Source organism: Emydura macquarii, unplaced genomic scaffold, assembly GCF_026122565.2.
Source record: "Emydura macquarii macquarii isolate MOO-44397 ecotype Brisbane River unplaced genomic scaffold, CSIRO-AGI_Emac_v2 contig_1043, whole genome shotgun sequence".
In the NCBI taxonomy this organism is placed as follows: Eukaryota; Metazoa; Chordata; order Testudines; family Chelidae; genus Emydura; species Emydura macquarii.
The window spans coordinates 8,160,365-8,181,557 of NW_027131180.1; the positions used below are offsets into that span (position 1 = coordinate 8,160,365).

General features: G+C 35.3%; 1 protein-coding gene across 25 annotated transcripts in view; it reads right to left on the reverse strand.

Moving 5' to 3' along the window:
- The window catches only part of DMD (dystrophin), a 1,854,857-nt gene that overhangs the window by 942,867 nt on the left and 890,797 nt on the right, over nucleotides 1–21,193 (reverse strand). For 23 of the 25 annotated variants that reach the window (XR_010919130.1, XR_010919131.1, XM_067545076.1 and 20 more), the window contains 3 exons: nucleotides 20,213–20,350; nucleotides 16,217–16,369; nucleotides 15,087–15,269 (listed from right to left, as the gene is read on the reverse strand). Coding sequence is in view for 23 of the 25 variants with exons in the window: in XM_067545076.1 (XP_067401177.1) it covers nucleotides 15,087–15,269; nucleotides 16,217–16,369; nucleotides 20,213–20,350 (474 nt within the window). In the remaining 2 variants the exon portion in view is untranslated. The other 2 variants (XM_067545092.1, XM_067545093.1) reach the window with 2 other exon arrangements.

The following is a 21,193-nucleotide window of genomic DNA, read 5'->3' on the forward strand; positions in this document are numbered from 1 at the left end:
CTATGTCTGGTGTTTTGATAGTTGATTCCTGTCACCTTCAATACCAGGCGATGGAAGATATCCATAAAAATACCTTAGTAAACACAGCAGCCAAAACCAATCAATCAATCAACCTGGAACAACACAGTTTTTGCCATTAAAAGTCAACATAATAGTTGTCAGACAGTAATATCTGAGATTATTATTTCCTCTTTATTTAGAATAGGGGGTAGCATCTCAGCTACCACTATTAGTTAATGTTGACTTTTAATGGAGATCACTGTGAATTGTCCTATATTGTGTCAGCACAGTGAAGCCATAAATCTGATTGGTGGATGACCTGATTGGTTAAACAGCTAGAAGGCATAAATCTGATTGGTTAAAAAGCTTTGCTAATTCTTTGGAACTTATTCATTTTTTTCAAGCTTCCCCAAAATCAGTCTTGGATGATATTCCATCCTCCTCACCTCACCAATCTTCCCTGTTCCTGAAATTAGAGGAAGAGACGCAACATCACTGCTACTACAGTCGTTCACTTGCCACAAGCCTCCACTCTTTTGTCACACCACAACACACTTCCTTCTTTTGGTTGATTCTCAGTGCAGGGCCTTACACTAGTAGAATCCTCACTGCTGTGATCTCACTTTTTAAAATTAATTCTTCTACAAGACACAATGCACTGTGGAGACTAAAGCACCAGAACATAAAACAGGGAAGCGGTCAACTGTGCTGGGTTCTGAAACAGCTCACAGTACCATCCTAACGAGTAGTGGGAAAGGAGTTGGGAGAGAGTTCTAGCTTCCTCCTCAGAAAATTATCTGATGGCTGGGCAAAGCAATGGGGAAATAACCCTTTAACTGTAGATGAAGGGGGCGGGGGGCAAAAGAGGTATCTCACATGGCTGGCTTGGGCTTATGCTGGTTGTCAGTAAAGAGACTCAGGCAACTTCCAGACAGTCACAAAGCAGCAGGCCTCAAAGCTTCATATAAGTGAAGCTTTATTTTAGATAAATAAATGTCTGAACATATGGATGCTCATCTGAAACAAACCCCCAAACAATGTGAGCTTCACTAACCAGTGCCTAACATCAACTACCATGAGACAAAAAAGAAAAGAAAACAAAGAAAATGCATTATTGCCATTTACATCAGTGAAATCTAGACCTAGAGGATGTACAGAATTTATTTACACTTGAAAGAGGTTCGCTTAACTGCTTGCTATGCCAGCTAAGAGTGATGAGGTCAGACCACCTTCAGGCAGACAATTTCCACATCTTCAGTATTGTAATGATTTATTCCCTGTAAATGTATATATATTTCATGTAAATATTTTTTAAAATTACACGAAAATGATACTAAGGATGCGGAATTTGTCATCATGAGATTGGATGAGCAGAGGTAGCTATCAGTGCATAAAAAGGCACCTCGATCAAGTGTAGATATATTTTAAATATCCACTACAGGATTAGAAATTTAGAAAATGTCTTCAATCTTTAAAACTATTTTTAAATCCGCTTTGCATTCAGATTTTAGCACTTGAATCTCATCACATTTAAACTAGTATAAATCTGGAGTAACTCCCACGGAAATAGTTACATTGATGTAACACTAATGATAAAGGAATCAGGGCTTTCTTTAAGACATGGTGTTGCTCTTAGATAGCATTAAAAGAGCACTAAGCTTATGCAATAAATAAAATGTAATTAATATCTTTAAACAGTAGTGTAGCTGGGGTTTTTTCACTCATTAATCTGAGTCTCCTACTCATGCATGGCTATGACACTTGTGAAGAACTCAGAAAAATCACATAAAACTAATACATGCACACAACCCTGAAAGAAAGATGTGTACTTTATACAAATTACACTAATGTTTTATGTAAGGAGTGAAGCTTTTTCAAAATTGGATCTAGTTCTTTTGATCACTGTGGCCTCAGTCCTGCAAAGATTTATGCACTTCAATCAATGGGACTACTCATGTGTTGAATGTTAAGCACTTACGTCTTTACAAGACAAAGGTCTATATCAGCAGGCATGTTTGATCGGATTATAATGTGCAGGTTAGGTTATTCCCTGAAAACTAAAACCATTTGCTTGCAAAACATACATTTTTAATACCGCTTTATAATGATAAAAGTTTAAGTGAGGTAACCACTGAGAATGAAATTCTCCCCATCTACGGAAAGGCAATATACGATCAATGTACCAATTAAATCCCACTCAAGCCCTGAAAAATGAGAATGAATTTCACCTTGGGAAAACAAATGTCCTATCAGTAAGCACTGATATTTCTTTTAAACCTACTTTTTTATCCAATGCGACACACTCACTAATGATTTTCTTTCTGATTCTCTGCATACATGAGATGATTTATGCTAGTCACAGTGAAACTATACTTTTACATTTTTATTATTTTAAAGAAAAATTTGGGACATTATTAAAAGTAAAGAGAACTATTAAAAATGCAGAGTTGGATTTCTTAACTGTTCAACAGTCACCAGCCAAGCAATGTACTAGCAGGCACAGAATGGAGTGAGCTTCCTCATGCTGACTAATCTGTGACCTTCACAACCTGATTGAAATGCAGAGCTTCTCTCCATAGGTGTGGGTCCATATCCTACCCATTCAGGTTTAAGTTCTGTGCCACCTCTCAGCAGATTCTGATAGTCATGCCATATTCTGATTAGCTTTATGTGTGGTTTCAAAAAGTACCGGTTGGCTGCTTGCTATGAAGCAATGAATTTGGATGACATTTATTTCACTCAAAAAATCAAATCATATTTTTCTTCCCTGTAATTGCATCAATTTTTCTTCATTATTGTCCAAAAGGGAAGGATGCAGACAAAATTTATAATTCATTTTCAACACTGAACTGAATGATGCATTTACACTGTGGTTTTCATAGTTACTAAGGATTAACTTGACAAATATAGTTTATTTTTTTCTTAGAGGAAAAGATTCATCTAGTATCCACACAAGTAAGAGTCAAACAAAACTAGCTGGAGTCAGAAATAGTGCAAGCAGATGCTATGTAAGCTTCCACTCATAGCTCTGCCTGTGAATCTTAGCACTGACTTTCAATATTCCTGCTATTCTGCTTCTGGTCATCTCTTCAGCAGAGATAACAAATCATGCCCAAAGTGTGTGTTGGGTTTGGGATGTAAACAAATGACACTATAAAATATATTATCGCTTTTGACATAAACCAATTCTTCAGAAGTAACAAGAAAATGCACTTATCTACTGAATGACCTAACCCCCAACATTAATGTTACATTACAGTGCACCAAATCAATATCCAATTGTACATTAAGAGCATTAATGATGAAGTTCAACATGTTCAAAAGTGGAAAATATGTGGTTTGTTTTAAATAAATAATGTAGCTTCACTAACTTCATCTGTAGATGACATGTGTTAGTCCAATAATTGTCAGGGGAAAAAACTGGCAAGTATAGTGAAAATAGGGGTACCTAAAGCTGCCTCAATTTGGCAGCTGTTTTTTAAACAATGATTTGTTTTTCTTTTAAATGGTGAGCACTGTTACATGTGGCACTCTAGTATTCATTCCTTTTAAATAAATATTTGGGGCAATATTAAAAGTAAAGAGGAGTTATAAAAGTATACCATTGGATCTTTTACCTGTTTATTCATCACTCAAGTAATGTACATGCAAGGCATACTCTTTTTTTTAGCAAGGTAATCCTACAGCTGTGAATGAGTTGAACAAGCTGACTGGTGTCAATTAGATCTTGATTGTGCAGGAAGTCCAGTTACTTCACAAATGGTCAGTCCCTTGAAGCCAATTCACAATTACATGTTAAATCCAGATGAATAAGTGGATACATTTAAATGCATTTTATTATTAAATCAATGTATCATATTACAGATTGCACATGTGACATAACTCTATTTTAGATACAATTTAATCCATTTGTTTGGCATACAAATAAAGGACATTTCCCATCTACATGGGATGACTGCTTGGGAACAGATTCCAACTAATCTTGTCTTCTAGCTTAATGACACTTGGATTCAAGACCACTTAAGTAAACTGCATGGTATAAATGTGGATAGATGTTAGTTGATTCTACAGAGAAATAGTGCAAAGTCACTGACTTGTAAACATGTAAATGCTTATGTTAAATTTCTGTGATAAAATAGAATCACAGAAGAATGCCAAATCTATGGGTTGGGGTTGGCGTTCAACAAATGCCATATTTCAATATATTCTGTTTAAATCACACAACTATTTAGGTGGCACATTTCTGTTCTCTTTGGGTTGTATGAATTAGGTAGAATATTGTACTGGTCCACTTGGAAAACATTACATTATCAATTTGTATGCTGCACTCGCTAATAGACAACATTTGTTTTAAAATACTACTATATTACCTATGGCCACAGAGTTGAGAAAAAGCTATAGTTAACCTTTTTTGTATGGCTTTCTTTCAGATAACTAATATTTTATAGACACCTTTTTCAAATAAAATATAGTGCTTAAGTAAGATACTCAGTTGATAACTCTAAATACTTCTGTCTTCTAGCATGCTGTAATTTTATGATTCAAACTGTGAATGTGGAAAAGTTTCATAGCAACATATTGTTATTCAATGGAATTCAACTTGCAGTGCAAGAAATTTCCTGCAGGATGGAAGCAATTTTAAAGCTCGAGGACTGTGATTACCCATAGAATAGATATGGTTTAAAGCAGTGGCAGAATCAGTTCCACCCACTTTCCTAAGGATATGTCTACACTTCAACTAGACACTGTGACTGGCTCGTGTGAACTGTCTCGAACTTGCAGGGCTGTTTAACTGAGGATAGCTGTTTGGACTCTCTGGGGCCCTTTCACTTTGCAGGGTCTTCTAGTACCTCTAGGTCAAGAGGCTGGGTCATGCCATTTGATTCACTGTCCTCTCTATAAGGTCTACAAACAGGGCCCAAATGTAGGAAAGCATCCCTGCCTAGGACAGCACTTGCGTATGTGGTTAAGTCCTGTTGTCTTCAGTACTGTCTTGAGTAGGGACACAGTTAAGCAGATGCATATCAATTAATACTAAGTAAGACTATGGATTTTGGGATGTGATCCTATTTAATCATGCAAACCCTATCTTTTCAGCTATACTTTGATATAACATTAAAACACAGCTTCATCTATTATTAAAGATACAGCATTAGTACTGAGTGGCAACAATGTTTAAGAGCAAGACCTGGAATCTTAAGAAACCACTGCCTCATTCTAGGAATTTTAAAAAATGTTATCCAATTCCTTTTTTATTTTTCTCCATTTCCTTCCCATCATTACTACATCAAGTAATCCTTTCATTGATTGTTATATTGAATTTACATTGAGCCCATCATACAGAACAATGTCAGGGTTTGTCCCTCATCAATCTGTCATTGACTGTTGGGATTATGTCAAAGCTGACTCTAATACCTCAAAAAATGAGTCCAGACACTCTCTCTCCATTAGTTCTGGTAACTAAACCATTCTCATCTCAGAAAGCACCTTCCTCTTCTTGTTTCATTCAGTAATACCATAATGCACTATTTATAACATCACAAAGCCTCGTCACAGAAATTATTAGGATGCCACATTATGACATAGTAAATTATGGAAAAGAGGAATAATTAGAAGAAAAAAAATCTATTTACATACAAATATCTTGGTAATTAATTAGTGAGAAAAGAAAATATAGACAAAGTATATGCTCTGGCTCAGCATAGGACCCATGGAGTGGCAGGAGAGGGGACAGGTATTATATCTCCTCTTGTTCCCAGGACCTGAGGCTCCTGGAGTGCTTCAGTCTCTGGCATAAACTAAAGCAGCCCTTTGCCCTTAGGAAGAGGATGTCGGGAGAATCCTGAACTGAAGCAATAAGGTGGCAAGTCTGAGCATTAAAATTCTCACTTTATCCAATTGTGGAACACATATTGCGATTTAAAAGCTTGTTATTTATCTGGACATGACATAACTGATTTGTCTCAAAGGACAACCTTCTGCACAATAAAACAAAGGCTTTTAACAATATATGCCACCCACCTGCCTCAACGAGTGGGGAACTTGATGGGGTAAATGGGCAAGGGGGATATACTTGCTGAGGAACACCAGGTAGCTCCTCCCCCACTTGGAGTCTCTGGACCCATTGGCAATTTGGTGGGGGGAGGGGATGCGGAAGGAAGAGGGGCGTATTCCTCAACTCCCAGAATTTAACCTGGAGCACAGGCCATGCTGAGCCTCTTTTGGCTCCATTCCAGCATCCCTACCCTACTGTTGTGATAATTAGGTTACAAATACACCACAATTGTGAGTTTACTTGTAAGGAGTGAGTGAAAGTTCATAAAATAGTGCAACAGCAAACCTGTAACAGCAAATGTCAATGGGGAAAGGTATGAAAGGGAGACAGAAGGACTGAATTAGCTGCGACAAAAAGGTCTATTAATATGATTTAAGGACTGTGTTAAGATCATTCCTGATAAACAAAAATAAAAAAGCAATAAACCAAAACATGTCTAATATTAAGCCTAATTAATAAACAAAATAATAAAATGATGGACTAGTCCACCCATCACCTCCTTTTGGTGTCCTTTAAAAAAAAATAAATAAAAAAACTTAAGAAGAAAAATTGGTTTCACCATAAGGGCTGCAACCCCTACCATAGACTGGGACTCTGGACCCTCTTCATCCTAATCCTGAGAGATGTCCCGACCAGACCAGGGCAAAGAGAAAGGGTTCCAGATGACAGTACCACCTCCCCCAACTAAAATGTGGCCATCACCTGGGATGTGAGTCTCTTTCTCTCTTCTCCTCCCACACCTGTGTAATTTTCCTCTCTCTCCTTTTATCTGTGTTCCTCTTGTTTTGTTTTTTAAGCAACAAAATGAGACTAACAGCAGCAAAAAGAACGCCAACCCATCTCAACTAACTTCTTTTCTCTCTCCATCAAAAAACAATTACCCTCTTTAATATAGTCTAAAAAACTGTCCAACAAAACTTATTTTCCTTCTAAAAACTCTCCAGGTTTAAAAATAAAAAAAAGTTATTAAAATAAAAGCCTTACTTGATACTTTACATTTCAAAGACTTTAGTTGTTTTTCTTTCTTTTCTTTATCTTTAATAAAAAGTTAAACACATTAATAGTGTTTTTAAAGCTAAACAAGCTAAAAATCTCGATAGACCAAACCCCAAATCTTGTTTAACATTATATAATGTTAAACAGTAATTTAGGGTATGTCTGCACTGCAATTAAAGCCCATGGCCGGCCATGTCAGCTGACTTGGTCTCGGGGGGGCTTCGACAAAGGGGCTGGAGCCTAAGCCCAAATAACTACTCTGCAATTAAACTGCCACTGAGTCCAAGTCACCTGACATAGGACAGCCATGGGTGCTTAACTGCAGGGAGACATACTCTAACTCTTTAGGCCCATTTATTCCCTTTAAGATAATACCACGCTATCCACCCTGAATTCGAAGTAGGATCTGGCTAGCAGGTACTATGGGTCCATCTGATTGCCCATGTGGGGGTCAGGAAGGAATTTCTTCTCTCACAGGACCAATTGGCACAGGAGTTTTTTTCAACTTCTTTGCAGCACCTTTGAGCCACAGTAAGTTAAGCAGCAATGCACTTAGCATCTAACTGAGGAACTTGGTTGAGTTGTCACAACTTGCAGCCAGTTTCCAGTGTGGCTAAAAGAATAAAATGAACACCTCCCAGAGATGAGACCTGGAAGTTTGATGATTGGTCTTGGGCTTATGGCAGAGGGTTAGTGAGACTTTGTGGCCTTTGCCGGCTGAAGTCCCCATCCTGTTGCAACCTCTGTTCCCATTGTGGGAGAGGGTGCTAAGTCCTGGGTGTAGGTTCAGAGGAACCTACTCCAAGTTACAGGTTATATAATAGGAGGCCTGTAACTCCTGCACTGGGACCATTTAAATGCCTGGCATAGGAGAGTAAGGGTGATGGGCAGGTAGTGCCACTCCCCTCTGTTTATGTTTAATAAAAGGTGCAGCCTGCCACTTAAAATCCATCCATGTGTCTGTCCTAGATCAACTGCAAATTTGCTAAACATTCAGAGAGTCTTAGCTCTTATGTAATGAACCAGAGAGACCTACGTATGGAAAAGTTAGCAGAATTTCAGAAGATTATTTTACACTAAAGTTATGCCTTCTCTTGACATTTTGTGTGATCTTGACCATCTAATGTGAGCAGTTCCCCTAATCTACACTCTGAGGTTGATCACACTTTCTCTAACACTTTCTCTAACTCTTCTATTTTGGGAGAAAGAATAATACTAGGCATTTATACAGTGCTTTACAGAACCTAAGGCAGAATCATGTCTCACTTGAAAAATCAACACTTAACCCATTTGTCCCAATGTATTTATACCATAAATGGTCAGCTAAACCATCAGCATATGATTGATTTTTTCAGTATCAAAAGGTTTATACTGCACACTTACCTTACGCCAACCCAATACTGTTTTTGAAGTTATTTTTCTTACTCTTCCTTGTTTACAACATGTAAATGTAGTAGTTTGAAAATAAAATTTCTGGCTCTAGAAATTTGGTCTTTCATCATTTGATGAAAATTGATTTTTCTCCCATATGGGCAAAATCCTCTTTGAAGTCAATGGGAAAACTTCTATGTGACTTCAACAGGGCCAGGATTTCCCCTTATATTACTAATGAAGCCACTATGATTTAGTTTGTTTGTGTAACAACATTATAGAGTATGATAGAGTCATGTATATGCACAGTTCTGAGAGTTGTTATCTGTTAAGAAGCTGCAAAAGTACCTTAGATATTACTTGTGCCCCACAAAAGCTGGTTATTTTTCTTTTTCTTGGGGATACTAGAATATTCCCTCCATATATAACTTAATACAAATCTGATTATTGCATAGTAGTGAACAAACTTGACTCAAAAGGGCACAAACTAACCTGCAATAATGGATCATTTCTATTTCTTATTTTGTAAAAGTTAAGATAGTTGATATCAACAGACTTAACTGTTTGACAGCCTTAATTGCTTGACAAACAGTATCTGACTTCCCCTGAACATTGATATATAATACAATACCCTGAAACTAAGTTAGTGAAATACAGTAAAGCACATAACTCTGAAGATGGTCTGTATCATCTCTCAAGAGATGGAAAATCAGGTTATCAGTTCATTCTTCACCTCTCCACCCCGGATCTCTGACTGAACACACAGCCAACAAAAAAACCCCAAAACACAGAATGTTATGCAATTTCCAAAATGTGTAAGAGCATACATTTAAGGGTTTAATCTCAGGAGAATCCATTTATTTGTATTCTAGTTTCAAATCAAGGCATTTCTTTCTGGAAACAGCTGTTCTTTCTGAAAACAGATGTTCATTGTACCAAGAAAATGTTTGCTCTCCCAAAAAAATGAGGATTGAAATCCAGTGGTAAGAATTTCATAAGGTATTGAAGCAGATATAAGATGCTTCAGTAGAATACAACATTGCAATATGACAAACCATTGTACATAAAGTTACCAACAGACCTGAAATTAACTATATTTCAAAAGAGACTCAGTCTTCCATTTTTAATATTGGTAGAGAAAAAAATATTTATGTAATGCAAAGATAGCACTGACCAATAAAACTCATCCATGAGGGAGTTGTTTAGTCCATGAATTGGGAATTTTAAATAGTTGAATGCATTACAAGAAGAGTAAACCTTGTAAATGCCAATTTAAAATGCTCCCATGATTTCTTTCCCATTCATAACTAGCTTTCCCCTCTTGATGCAACTGTGAAACTCTCACCATTGCTAACAGAAATTGGGCATGTTGCCTCTGCTTATAAAAAAATTTATTTCACAAATGACATCAATCATGACTGAAAATTTACTATCGAGACTGGATTTAGGGGACACAGGCTACAAAAGGGGAAGACAGAGTTTCCTCTTCCTTCTCTGGTGTTGATGGACAGAGAGGTCCAGTCACCATAGCAGTTCTGCTTTGGACAAATTTTGCATATTTGTTTTGTGTAAATAGCAAGAAACTCAGACTTAGTCATATTAGTTGAAAGGACACCAACACACAGTACAATAATCAAAGTATTTACAAATTATATAAAAAAACATTAAAAATGTCCATATGGAAATATAAAATTTTCATGAATTGTGCAAGAAAGAAGTATTTTAAGAGTAAATCCCCAGATTTGTAAAGACATATTCAACAGCTATTATCTAACAAAGTACAAGAAAAAGTATACAACAGCAGAAAGAATATTGGAGAACTAGAAAAACATAGTAATTCAATTTATTAAATACAAATGCAGCTGAAACGTCTAGTCAATGGTTTTTTAAGGCTAATTCAATTAGAAGAAAATTATTGTCTTGCAACTTTTGGACAAACTAGTGTGTATAAAAATGCTAACTAGAAACTTTACTTTTGGACTATATAGAATGTGATTGTTACCTTTTGTAAAAAGGAAATAATGTATATTTTGTAAACACAATGCAGTTTATTTTGCTATTACCCATTTTGTGTGTGTGTGTTCCTCATATATTTAGTAAAGGGAACTCTCACGTTCCTAAATCTTAAGATGTACAGACTTCCATTTTATAGGCTTACTTTATAATATATACTGCTAATATTCGGACTAAACAAAGTCATGTGTAGCTGTCAAAGTGTAAGAAAATAATTTTAGTTAATAAACTCTAAAAATTACTGGTCTGTAGGAAAAATTTTCTGGAAGATCAAGTAATACAAATAGCAAGTGATATGAATTGTTGAATATATATGAGGGCTAAATTCTGCCACAAAATAACTTCCATGGGAAATATGCACATACATCAGAGAGTAGAATTTGGACTTTAGAAATTACATAAGAATCTTAGCTTTTGTTGGCACACAAGAATAATTAAGCTATAAATATGACAACTAGCACATTTCTGCTGGTTTTACAAGGCATGAATCCAAAGGCTGAATGAATTTAGATACGTAAGTGTAATAGTAACCTAGAAATGTACTCCCTAGGTTTAAATTATTATCATGAAGTAGTATTTATGGGGGCAAAAAAAGAAAAATAAGCATATCACTTATTTTGATGGGTATTATTTACATAGGTATTATATCATTAATATCAAATTATATACTGAGGGTTCAAATTATATACTGAGGTCCTAAAGCATTTGCAGCTCCCATTGACTTCACTGGAATTTGTGGATACTCAACACAAAATCTCTATTTTCAATTATGCAGTAAATCACTTGTTCTTCATGTGCTGCACTGGCTACCAATTGATTTCCAAGTTAATTTTTTAGTAAGATGATAATGAACATTGCACACAGAAATAAGGGACTAACATTTGTCCTGAGATGTGTGTTTTCCACCAATGTCTGTGGGATTTGCCTGGGAACATCCAAGAAAGAAGTTTAGCCTATTGTGTTAATTTCATTTCATATGTGCCACTACTAGGGTGAGAGAGAAAAAGAGGACACATCTTTTTACTATTCTGTTGGTATCTCCCACTCAAGGTGGCTTCTGGTCTCGTACGATTTAATTCTTTGATGTGCCTTTTTCATCATGTTTAATCTGCATTTTCAACATATCCAGGTTATTATCCTCTCCTAGCATGAGCTTTCCATAGTTGCCATTTCCTCTCTGAGACATTATTGTACTTAATGTACTGGACATTTATTTCTATATACATTTTTAAACTGGGAGTAAAGAGAATACTCAATATGTTTAGTGTTACAGGATTTATTTGAAACTTCTTTTTTGTTAATGATGGGTGATACTGTATTGCTCTTTTCCTTTACTTTATACTTTTAACTACATTTAAGCTTGGCAGAATTCAATTTTTTAAATATAATTTCAACAAATAATATCAATATGCATTTTAAAGTTTTTTTTTATATTTACATTTTCAAAGTTGCACAAAATTATGGGTTTTAAGCCTTTTTATTTTTATTGATTTAAATTTTTTACAGTTGTGGGAAATTAAGGAGAAGGTCAGACAATTATTTAATAAAGATATAAAATGCTTTAGAGCTGTTAAAAGACAAAGCTCAACATAAATGTCAAAATATAGAGAATAAATATCCTTAAATTAATCTCTAATAAATTCTCAAAAGCAGCATTTTTCTTACTTTGCCTATCTGTACATTTTGATTATTATCAATGGAAATTTTTTGTCGATTTGTGTGTGTTCAGTAAAATTGACATTTACCGACAAAATCTAATCCTTCCAACCCCAACTACAGTAGATATTATTGTCCAAAATAGTGAGAGAATACTCAGAGATATGAAACATTGGTGGCTTCATACTGGATAATATTTCAGCAGTAACATCTCATAAATAATCACATCGCTACTACTTTTGCTAAAGAGGTTCAATACTTAAATAATGGTTCTTGTATTCTTTTGGCAGGCCTTTCTGCACAAAAGGTGGGGTCAAGTGAAATCTGGAGAGCAAAATTTTTCTGATTTGATACCAATATATCCTATTGTACAGTACAGTACACTTACAAAAAAGTCTGTGAAGTTCCTTCTTTTCATTACTTTGAATTAATGAAGTTCCAGCAATCTCAAGCACTCTGTTGGCTGATTATGCAGAATTTTACCAGCCTATCATAGTACATATATTCACTGTGATCGCACTGAAGTTCAAAGACTGCCTCTGAAGCACTTACACAACTCAACTGAGCCCTTGTGGCTTTATAATAGACCGCTTTCAATTATCAGGCTCTTTATTGCACAGACCTAATGTAATTGGGATCTCAGTAAGGAAAGAAGGATCTCCTAATAGACTTTCATACTTTTAATACTTTTCCTTTATTTATTTGTGTTTCATTGTTGGCTTTATTTGGTTGTTTGCCTTTGGAGGTAATATGGAAAGTCTCTAAGGAATTACTTTTTAGTTGAAGTCAGCTTGCATTTTAATGAATAGCTAGAGTGCACCATTTTTATGGTTAGCTTGCATTTTTAAAGTGCTGCACAAACACTAACTAATTAATCCTCACAACACCCTGTGAGGTAGGTAAATATCCTAATTTTTAAAAAGGGAAATTGAGTCAATGAGTAGCTAAGTGAGTCGCAAAAGGTCAGACAATGAGTCAGTGTTAAAGCCAGAGCTGTGAGCAGTGAACAAGATCTTCCATTTCTCCTAGTCTCATATTTAATCCACTAGAACATGTTGCCTCTCATAAACTTCAATACCTACTGAAAAAGCCTAATCATATTTTACATGGGTACTGTCATTGCCACTCTCAACACTGCAAGTTATCATTCATCATCAGGAAGAAAAGAAAGCATAAGAAAAGTTATACTATACTCATGAAATTCCATTCAATAGCTGCAGAATTCATTTCATAGAGAGATATTTGGATTCTTGCATACAATAAGCAGCATTTTCAAATCTAACCTTCGTTAAAAATATTTTACTATCTTAAAATGTTACATAGTGATTGGTGGGTTTAAAAAGACCTAGAGAAGTAAATACAAAGAAATTTTATGGACTAGTTTAAATAATTATACCTTATTTCCTTATTTAACTATTTCTCCATATTTTGTCACAGAAAAATATAACTTTTATTGTTTTCTTAATACAGTTTTAAAAGTGTATACAATTCCTGTGTCAAAGTGCATGATAGATTACATAAATAGCACAATGCAAACAGAATATTTATATAGAGATAACGTGTAAACTCTTACAATCAATGTCCTTATTAAAGGAACACATTCATTAGAAAAGAGACCAGTTTACAAAATAAGTGTTTCCTGCACCAGCTCATTGTCAAATTTTAATGATATTTGATTGATTACAATCATTAAGTTTAATATTAAACATAATAAGCTTAAAGGAGTAATCAGATGGAACAAGACAATATGTAAACGCATTTTAACATTTTTTGATTATTTCTGTCAACTGCATACATAGCGCAAGTGCTATTCTTTACATATAATTTTAATTAAAGAGACTATACTTTGAGAAACTTAGTGCACTGAAGAAAGGACTTTTTGGAGCAAAAGCTTGTGCATTATCACTTATTTGTTGGACAAAGGCTTTTATTTAACCTTGCCCAATATTTGTAAAACAAACCATATTTTAATCATATATGCATTATTCCACTACCCTGTGGATATGTCCCATCTGTAATCAAGATGCAGTAACAAAAATTTTCAAAGTAAGAATTTTTGTGGAAACGCCTATTTACCACAATCAATTTTGGAACAGCACATAATGTGAACAACTTCTTTGGTATCAATTATTATATTCATGAGTAAATCTTCTCCATGTTCAGATAAAATCAAAAGGTCAGAAAGAAGTGAGCACAGAAGTAGAACTAGAAGGGAGAATCCATGGTAAGGACCTTATGACAAATACTGACAACCATAATCAAAATGTTTGTATATTGTACAAGTTGAACTTTGAAGTGAAATGAATATGTTGCAAGGTGTCTGTTTTGATTATGTACCTGAAACAGGGACAGCTTTCTCCTCCCCAGCCCTTTATTATCCAGGTCTTGAAGTAATCATCATTATTATACCTTATGTATGATTAAATTGTTCATAACCATTAAAAAAGAAAAATATTTTTTATAAAACTGATGCTTTCAGCCTCTCAATTAACAAAATACAATTTCTGAGGTAAAAATTCCTTTGGTATTTGAAGTGTTTGAAGAGAAGGCCGTGCACAAGTAGTGTAAGAAGAAATCCTGTAATCTCTTCCTAAGTGTGTATATTATACACTATGTATAAATAAAAAACAGAATTAGAGTTTGCATGGGATGGTAGTTTGAAAATAATGCATTTGGTTTCTGAATTACACATTTACTAAAAAAATAAATGCATGGTAATCTGACAGATTTAAATTGGTAATGTTATGGAAAAAAGAATGAAGCAACAAAAACCAACATGCATTTTTCATTGCTGAGTTTTCTGTCATTGGTCAATTTAATTTAAGGGCATCTTTAAAACAAAATGGAACACGAGCTCTTTCATGTTTCTCCCACTTGCTGACAATAGATATTTTTTTATTAGAAGAGTTGACATTGCACCTGGAACTCTCATTGTTAGTAGGATTCTGTTAGCAGTAGTAGTTGCAAACATATAGGTTTGCCAGTAACAACTCACAATTTGTGCATAGTTGAGTCTTCGAAACTGAGCAAATTTGCTCTCAATATCTCGCCAGCGCTTGCTGAGCTGTATCAGGGTTGGCTCCACTGCTTTTGCAGCCCCATTCTTAGACAAGCGATCAGCTTGCCTGCGCACCGCATTCAGTTCTTCTTTCTTCTTCTCCAATTCTCCATCAATCTCCTAGTGAGCAAAACCAATACAGGGCCCAGGGCAGTTAGCTAACTAAATTAATCAAGTTAGAATTAGCAAAATACTTCTGTCAGAACTTTCATTTAAAAGATTTTCCACTTTATTGTTACAATAAAAAAATGTACAGTCAAGTCTTATTTTACATTGAGACAAAACAAACAAAACTAAGATTTAAAAATTTTCCCGCCAGTTGGCTTTAGAGATACTAATAACTAATGTACACGGAAAGCTATTAACATAGGCCAACAGTTTATTTTTTCTAATTCTCCCTAGTATTGTGATGGGCAATTGGAGAGATCATTCTTACCTATTCGGGTTAACGTATTAAGTGCACATAGTGTTCAGAGGGTGTGCAAATATATTAGTTAACTTCTTTAAAACTTGGTGGGAAACTCAGAGAATGAAGCAAAGAAAGATGATGCAAAATAAACCAGAAAAATCTTGACAATATGTGAATAAATCTATAGAATTTTGACAGTGACATATGAATATGTTTTGATGAAAATGAATGTGCTAACATGAGAAAGAGGTCATCCATATACCGATAAGTCATTTGTTCATCTGGAACAAAGATACATAAAGTCAATTACAATTTTTACTAGAAAACACTTGATGTTTCTTAATACAGTGCACACTGTCCATTATTAATAGAAGATTTTATTTAGCATGTTTTATATCACTTGCATGACATTCAGCATAACATTTACAAGACTACGAGAAACAGTATATACAACAAAAGAAGTATGTCAGTTTCAACAGACTGTCAATATATATGTTATAAAACAAGAAAAAAGTACTGATATATATACACACACATATATGTATATACACACACACACATACATATATATATGTGGAGATTTGTTGTATTTGCTGTCTTTTAAACGAATAAAACAGTGTGCCAAAAATCTATAATTACCATCCCAAAACAACATTACCTTTAGCTTCTGTTCATCTTTGGGGTCTGGTAGACTGGCTAACTTTTTCTCAATGTCATCCAACCATTTCAATAGGTCATCAGCCTGCCTCTTGTACTGATACCACTGATGAGAAATCTCTAAAGCCTTTTTTCTTCTTTGAGACCTCAAGTCCTGTTCACAGTGCAGACATTATTAGAATATCAATACAAGATGTATAATATACATGCTGGCATGTGTGTATACTGTAGGAAAAAAATGGAAAGTGGCTAAGGACATTAGCTCAGTTTTTAAAACGAATTCTGATAAAGCTAACTGAACACAACCTGTATATTTTTCTGAATCTATTATAAGCAGCGTTTACTATTGAAGGAGGGTTTATAACTCAGACTTGTTTACATGCTGAATACTTTGTTGAGAAATTTACCAATATTCAAAGAAGTTAAGAGTGAAGTACTCACTAAACAGCTGGAGATTTAGCCCAATTTAAATCTAGTCATAGGTGAACTTCCCATTTTGTGAGATCTTACCAAACTCAAGTCTGTGAAATATGAAAGGCTATTGGAAAGGAAAAAAAAAAACATTTCAACGCAGTGATTTATTTTATACAAACGTTTTTGTTTTTTTTATAAGAGTAATTTACACATGAAAATTCTGCCTCATGTTTATGACTCTGATGGGTCTAAAAGTCTATGATTACACATAAATACACTAAATTTAAGATATTGCCCCAGTATAACTTGAGCATACAAACATTACAAAGGGTACTTTGATGCAATAAAAATTCAGGTTTTTTTTACTTTAATATTACAAAAGGACAAAATGTGGAGTTCAGTGAAGACTACTTGTATTATTGTTACCTTGTAAATAGTTTACTTACATTAACAAGAAATAAAAATGTTACTTTATTTCCTATAAGTTTTATATAAAATAATACACTGCTTGAATTTGCTTAAACTGTTCGATATTCCATTGAGTTTTATCTGTCAAGGCTGAATGGCTTTACTGAGTCACCAAAAAGAAAATCAATCACCCCACTCCTTGTAAACACAGCCCGTAATGATCTGGTCAATAGCATGGATCTGAATGCCACTTTATCATAATTAAGGGTAATACATTACAGCTCTGCAAATGGTTCTCTTATTTCACAACAGTGCAAATTATGAATTACATGCACGTGGTTTGGATTGCTCAAAGGGAAAAATAATAAACATCAAGTTTTCACTAAAATATATAGACCACCACATGGTCTTTAGGCTGCCCTTTTACTGACCCCATAAAAAGCTGTAAAAAATTGAGAAAATCCACCTGGAAAGCAAAGATGCTATTTTGTTAATAAATAATAATAAAGTGTAAGCATGTCAATCGTCCCAAACCCAAAGAGAGCTTAGTGAAGACTATTGAGAGAGAGAGACGGGAAAAAAATAACTATAATGACTTTGCTAATTGGGACTCAAACACTGTTAGGAAATGCCATACTAGATCAGTTCAATAGGTCCATTGAGTCCAGTAACTGGTCTCCTATACTGACTAGTAGATGCTTCACAGGAAGGCTCAAGAACCCTAGAATAGACAGTTACAGGATGATCTGCACCTGGGGAAAGTTTCCTTCTAACCCCCAATTAGGTAGCAGTTGGCTTATATCCTGAAACAGAGGGCTTACATGATCACAGATCATTTAAGAATTAATATTTAACAAAAGATTTTCTTCTTCCTGCCCTGGTTGACCCCTGATTAAACCTTAACTACATAGCTCTGGGGAAGAATCTACGCATGTTGTCTGGGGGACACGATCCTCTCTTCTATGGGTCATTATGATTCAGTAACTTGGTTCCCAAAGTTAAGTTGTCCTTCCATGGAATCTCCTGGGAACACTGGAAAAGCTGTCACGGCTTTAATTTTAAATTAACATAGGTAACAAAAAAAATCTTGCAATACAATATGGCATTGTGATGTGCCAATTCAAACAATAGCAATGAGGAAAAAGGAACCTGCATTGATGGGTTCTTATTTAGGCATGAGGAGGCTGTGGGGTTATCATAAGCAGCTTCCCAATGCAAAACAACTCTTCTTACCACCCGTAGTGAGTGCCCTTCATCCTGCACAAATCCTTGAATGCCTTTCCAGTCTTTTTTAATTCTCATCCAGGGAACCAGGTGCTCACTGCCTATTAAGCTTGTCATATGGAGGAATTAGGCTTTACTACTAGATTGTTTAACACAGTTACCAAGTGGCTGCCTCCCTGGCACTGATTAAAAGGGTATTTGGCTGGGCTGTGGTGCTTTGGAATTCAGCCCCTTGGTTTCCAAATTTAGCAAAGTGCTGTGATTCTAGGAGCACCCGAATGCCAGATGGCAAAGGGCTTCCTGGTGTGTAAAAGTAAATCTCAGCTGGCCTGACTAGCAAAATAATCCTTGCACACCGTTGTCACAATAATTCATTTAAAATGTGTCCTGTAAAATATTAGGTGAAAACTAACATCATGCTGGTCATTAATATCACTGTGAAATGTATGTAACAACACTGTACGTGGAATTATGGCTACACTCAGATGTTATGTTTCCGAGTCTGTAAACAGACTAAGAAGGCAAAACAGGTTTTTTTCCAGACAAAGGAGAAAGGCCAACACCTCTTTGGCTCAATTGCAAATCAAGCCAGGTGTGACCAGACAAAGATTATGGGCTATTCATTTGCATTGGAGATTGCAGGGAAATCATTTTGCATTCTAGAACACAAGAGACTGCAAAACTAACATGACGTAAGTTCCCTCGTGGACACAGAAAGCTGAGTCCTCAAGAGAGCTTCCTGGCTTTGAAGACAAAGATAGACTTTGGGGATACAAAGACCTGCTGAAAGATTCTGGGGTATCCATCACTTCAGAGAACAAAGAAGCCAGTGCTTTGTATCCATGACAGATGGGACCTGCTAAACAGGCTGGAGAATGCTGACAACTTGGTATGAGTAAGAAACTGCATTAGGCAAAGCTAGGTCTTACTAGAATTAAGTTTTACACACTAAAAACTGTGTTACTTTCATTTTGTTTTTACCTCTGTCACTCTTACTCACAATCACTTAAATCTTCGTTCTTTGTTAATTACATTATTCTTACTTTTACTAATGCAGTGTATTACGATGGCATTTATAACCCCAGCATAGCTAACAAGCTGTTGTGTGTACGGCTCTTTTGAGGTAGTGAACTTGGTGTTATCTTTCAGTGTCCCATAAAAGGAACTGGACACCGCAGGGGAGATGGTTTGGGGAAACTCAGGACCAGAAGGATGGTTGGGGTCACCCTGCAAGAAGTAACCAGGTTGGTGGAAGCCAGGCTGAGACCATTGTGCTGAAAGCAGGCTGCTGAAGTCAGGGCTCTGAGCCGAAGCTACACAGCACAGAGGCCGCAAGATTACAGGACAGGCAGTGATAGATCTTTTTACTGGTCTGGGTTAACCCCTATAGTGTCACAAATTATCATCATTATGAACAACACATTGCCACTAAAATCATACAGCATCTGTAACTGTCAGGTAGCTAAGGCATACAGTGCCAGCAAAATGTGCTGTTTTTGTTCAGTGTAAAAGTTAAATTGAAACAGAGAGAAATCCCTCAAAAACAACATTCTTTATGACAAATGATTCTAACTAAGGTCTGGTGTCTGAAGTGCGATAGGTGAAATATTTATCGTATTCTGAGTTATAAAAATATTGTGAGGCAACTGAATCCTTCTAGTCTAATCATCAACAATCAACTGAGTATAAAGTCACAGTGTTTTAGGGACAAAACTTTACTTTTTAATCCAGACGTTTAAAATAACCTTTTTGAACCCATCAAGATATTGAAAACATTTGACCAGAAATGTGGAAGCAAATATGTACATACAGCTGAACTGTTTAAAATTATTAGGCAGTAAAAGAGTATTTGGGCTTCATTTATCTAAGGAGATTACTGTCCTGCAACAACAACAACAACAAAAAACACATGCTATTTTAGGAAACATGTTTACAAATTTAGCTCCTATACCTTGAGAGCATTATGTTTAGTCTTCAACAGCTGTTGCTTTATCTTTATTTCCTCTCGTTTACTCTCATCTGTGATGCTTTGTTGCAGAGTGTCTCCCCTATGCAGCAGTTCTTTTACAGTACCCTCATTGTCTTCACTCTGATTAAAAAATAACAGGTATAATGTGTATTTTAATCTAATCTAATTAGTAATTAAACAAACCCTAGGAGACACATATATAAAAATCCTACACATTCTCAGGGGAAGTAATAACCTAGTGTGTGTTTATAGATTTATACTAGTGATGCAATGTTTTTTATTAACTACAGTACCAAAAGTGCACAAAACTCCTGATGTTTGTGATTAGATTTTATGCAGTGTCCAGAAATTATTACTTTTAAAAACATTCTTCCACCCCCTTCCTTTAAATATCTCTTCTTATGCAAGAAACAAGAAACAAAAGTACATTTCTAAACTATGGGTTATACCAATTGATGTGTTTTTAGAATGCTTTGTTATATTTAAACTTTTAAAAAGTTCATAGCCTTACAAAAGAAAGACACCAAAACCCTAAGCTGCAGTTCTTTGTTTAATCTTCAGTAGGATGAAGCTGATTCATAGTGAATGTTTCTATAATTGCATTATCACTATTCATGGTAAATATGCCAATACTGGGGGGGGGGTGAAAAGATCCTTAGGGAAGCAATCTTTGAAAATACCCTTTAGATTTTCTATAGAAAAGGTAATGTCAACCGAATGCCATTAAAGTTGAGGATGTTATCATTTGAAATGTACTTTATGTATAAACTAAACTATATTCTTTAAAAAGACTTTGGGGCCCAACGAGCCTGTGACAATTTACGCCATCTGAGGATCTGCCCCTGGTAGTAAAGTTTGATGTGTTCCAAACAGATGACTGTCATCAACACTGTTGTGAAATGTTAGCATTGTTGTCTGTAAAAAACAAATAGCTGTGTTAATGTTGATTTCAGAATTAACATC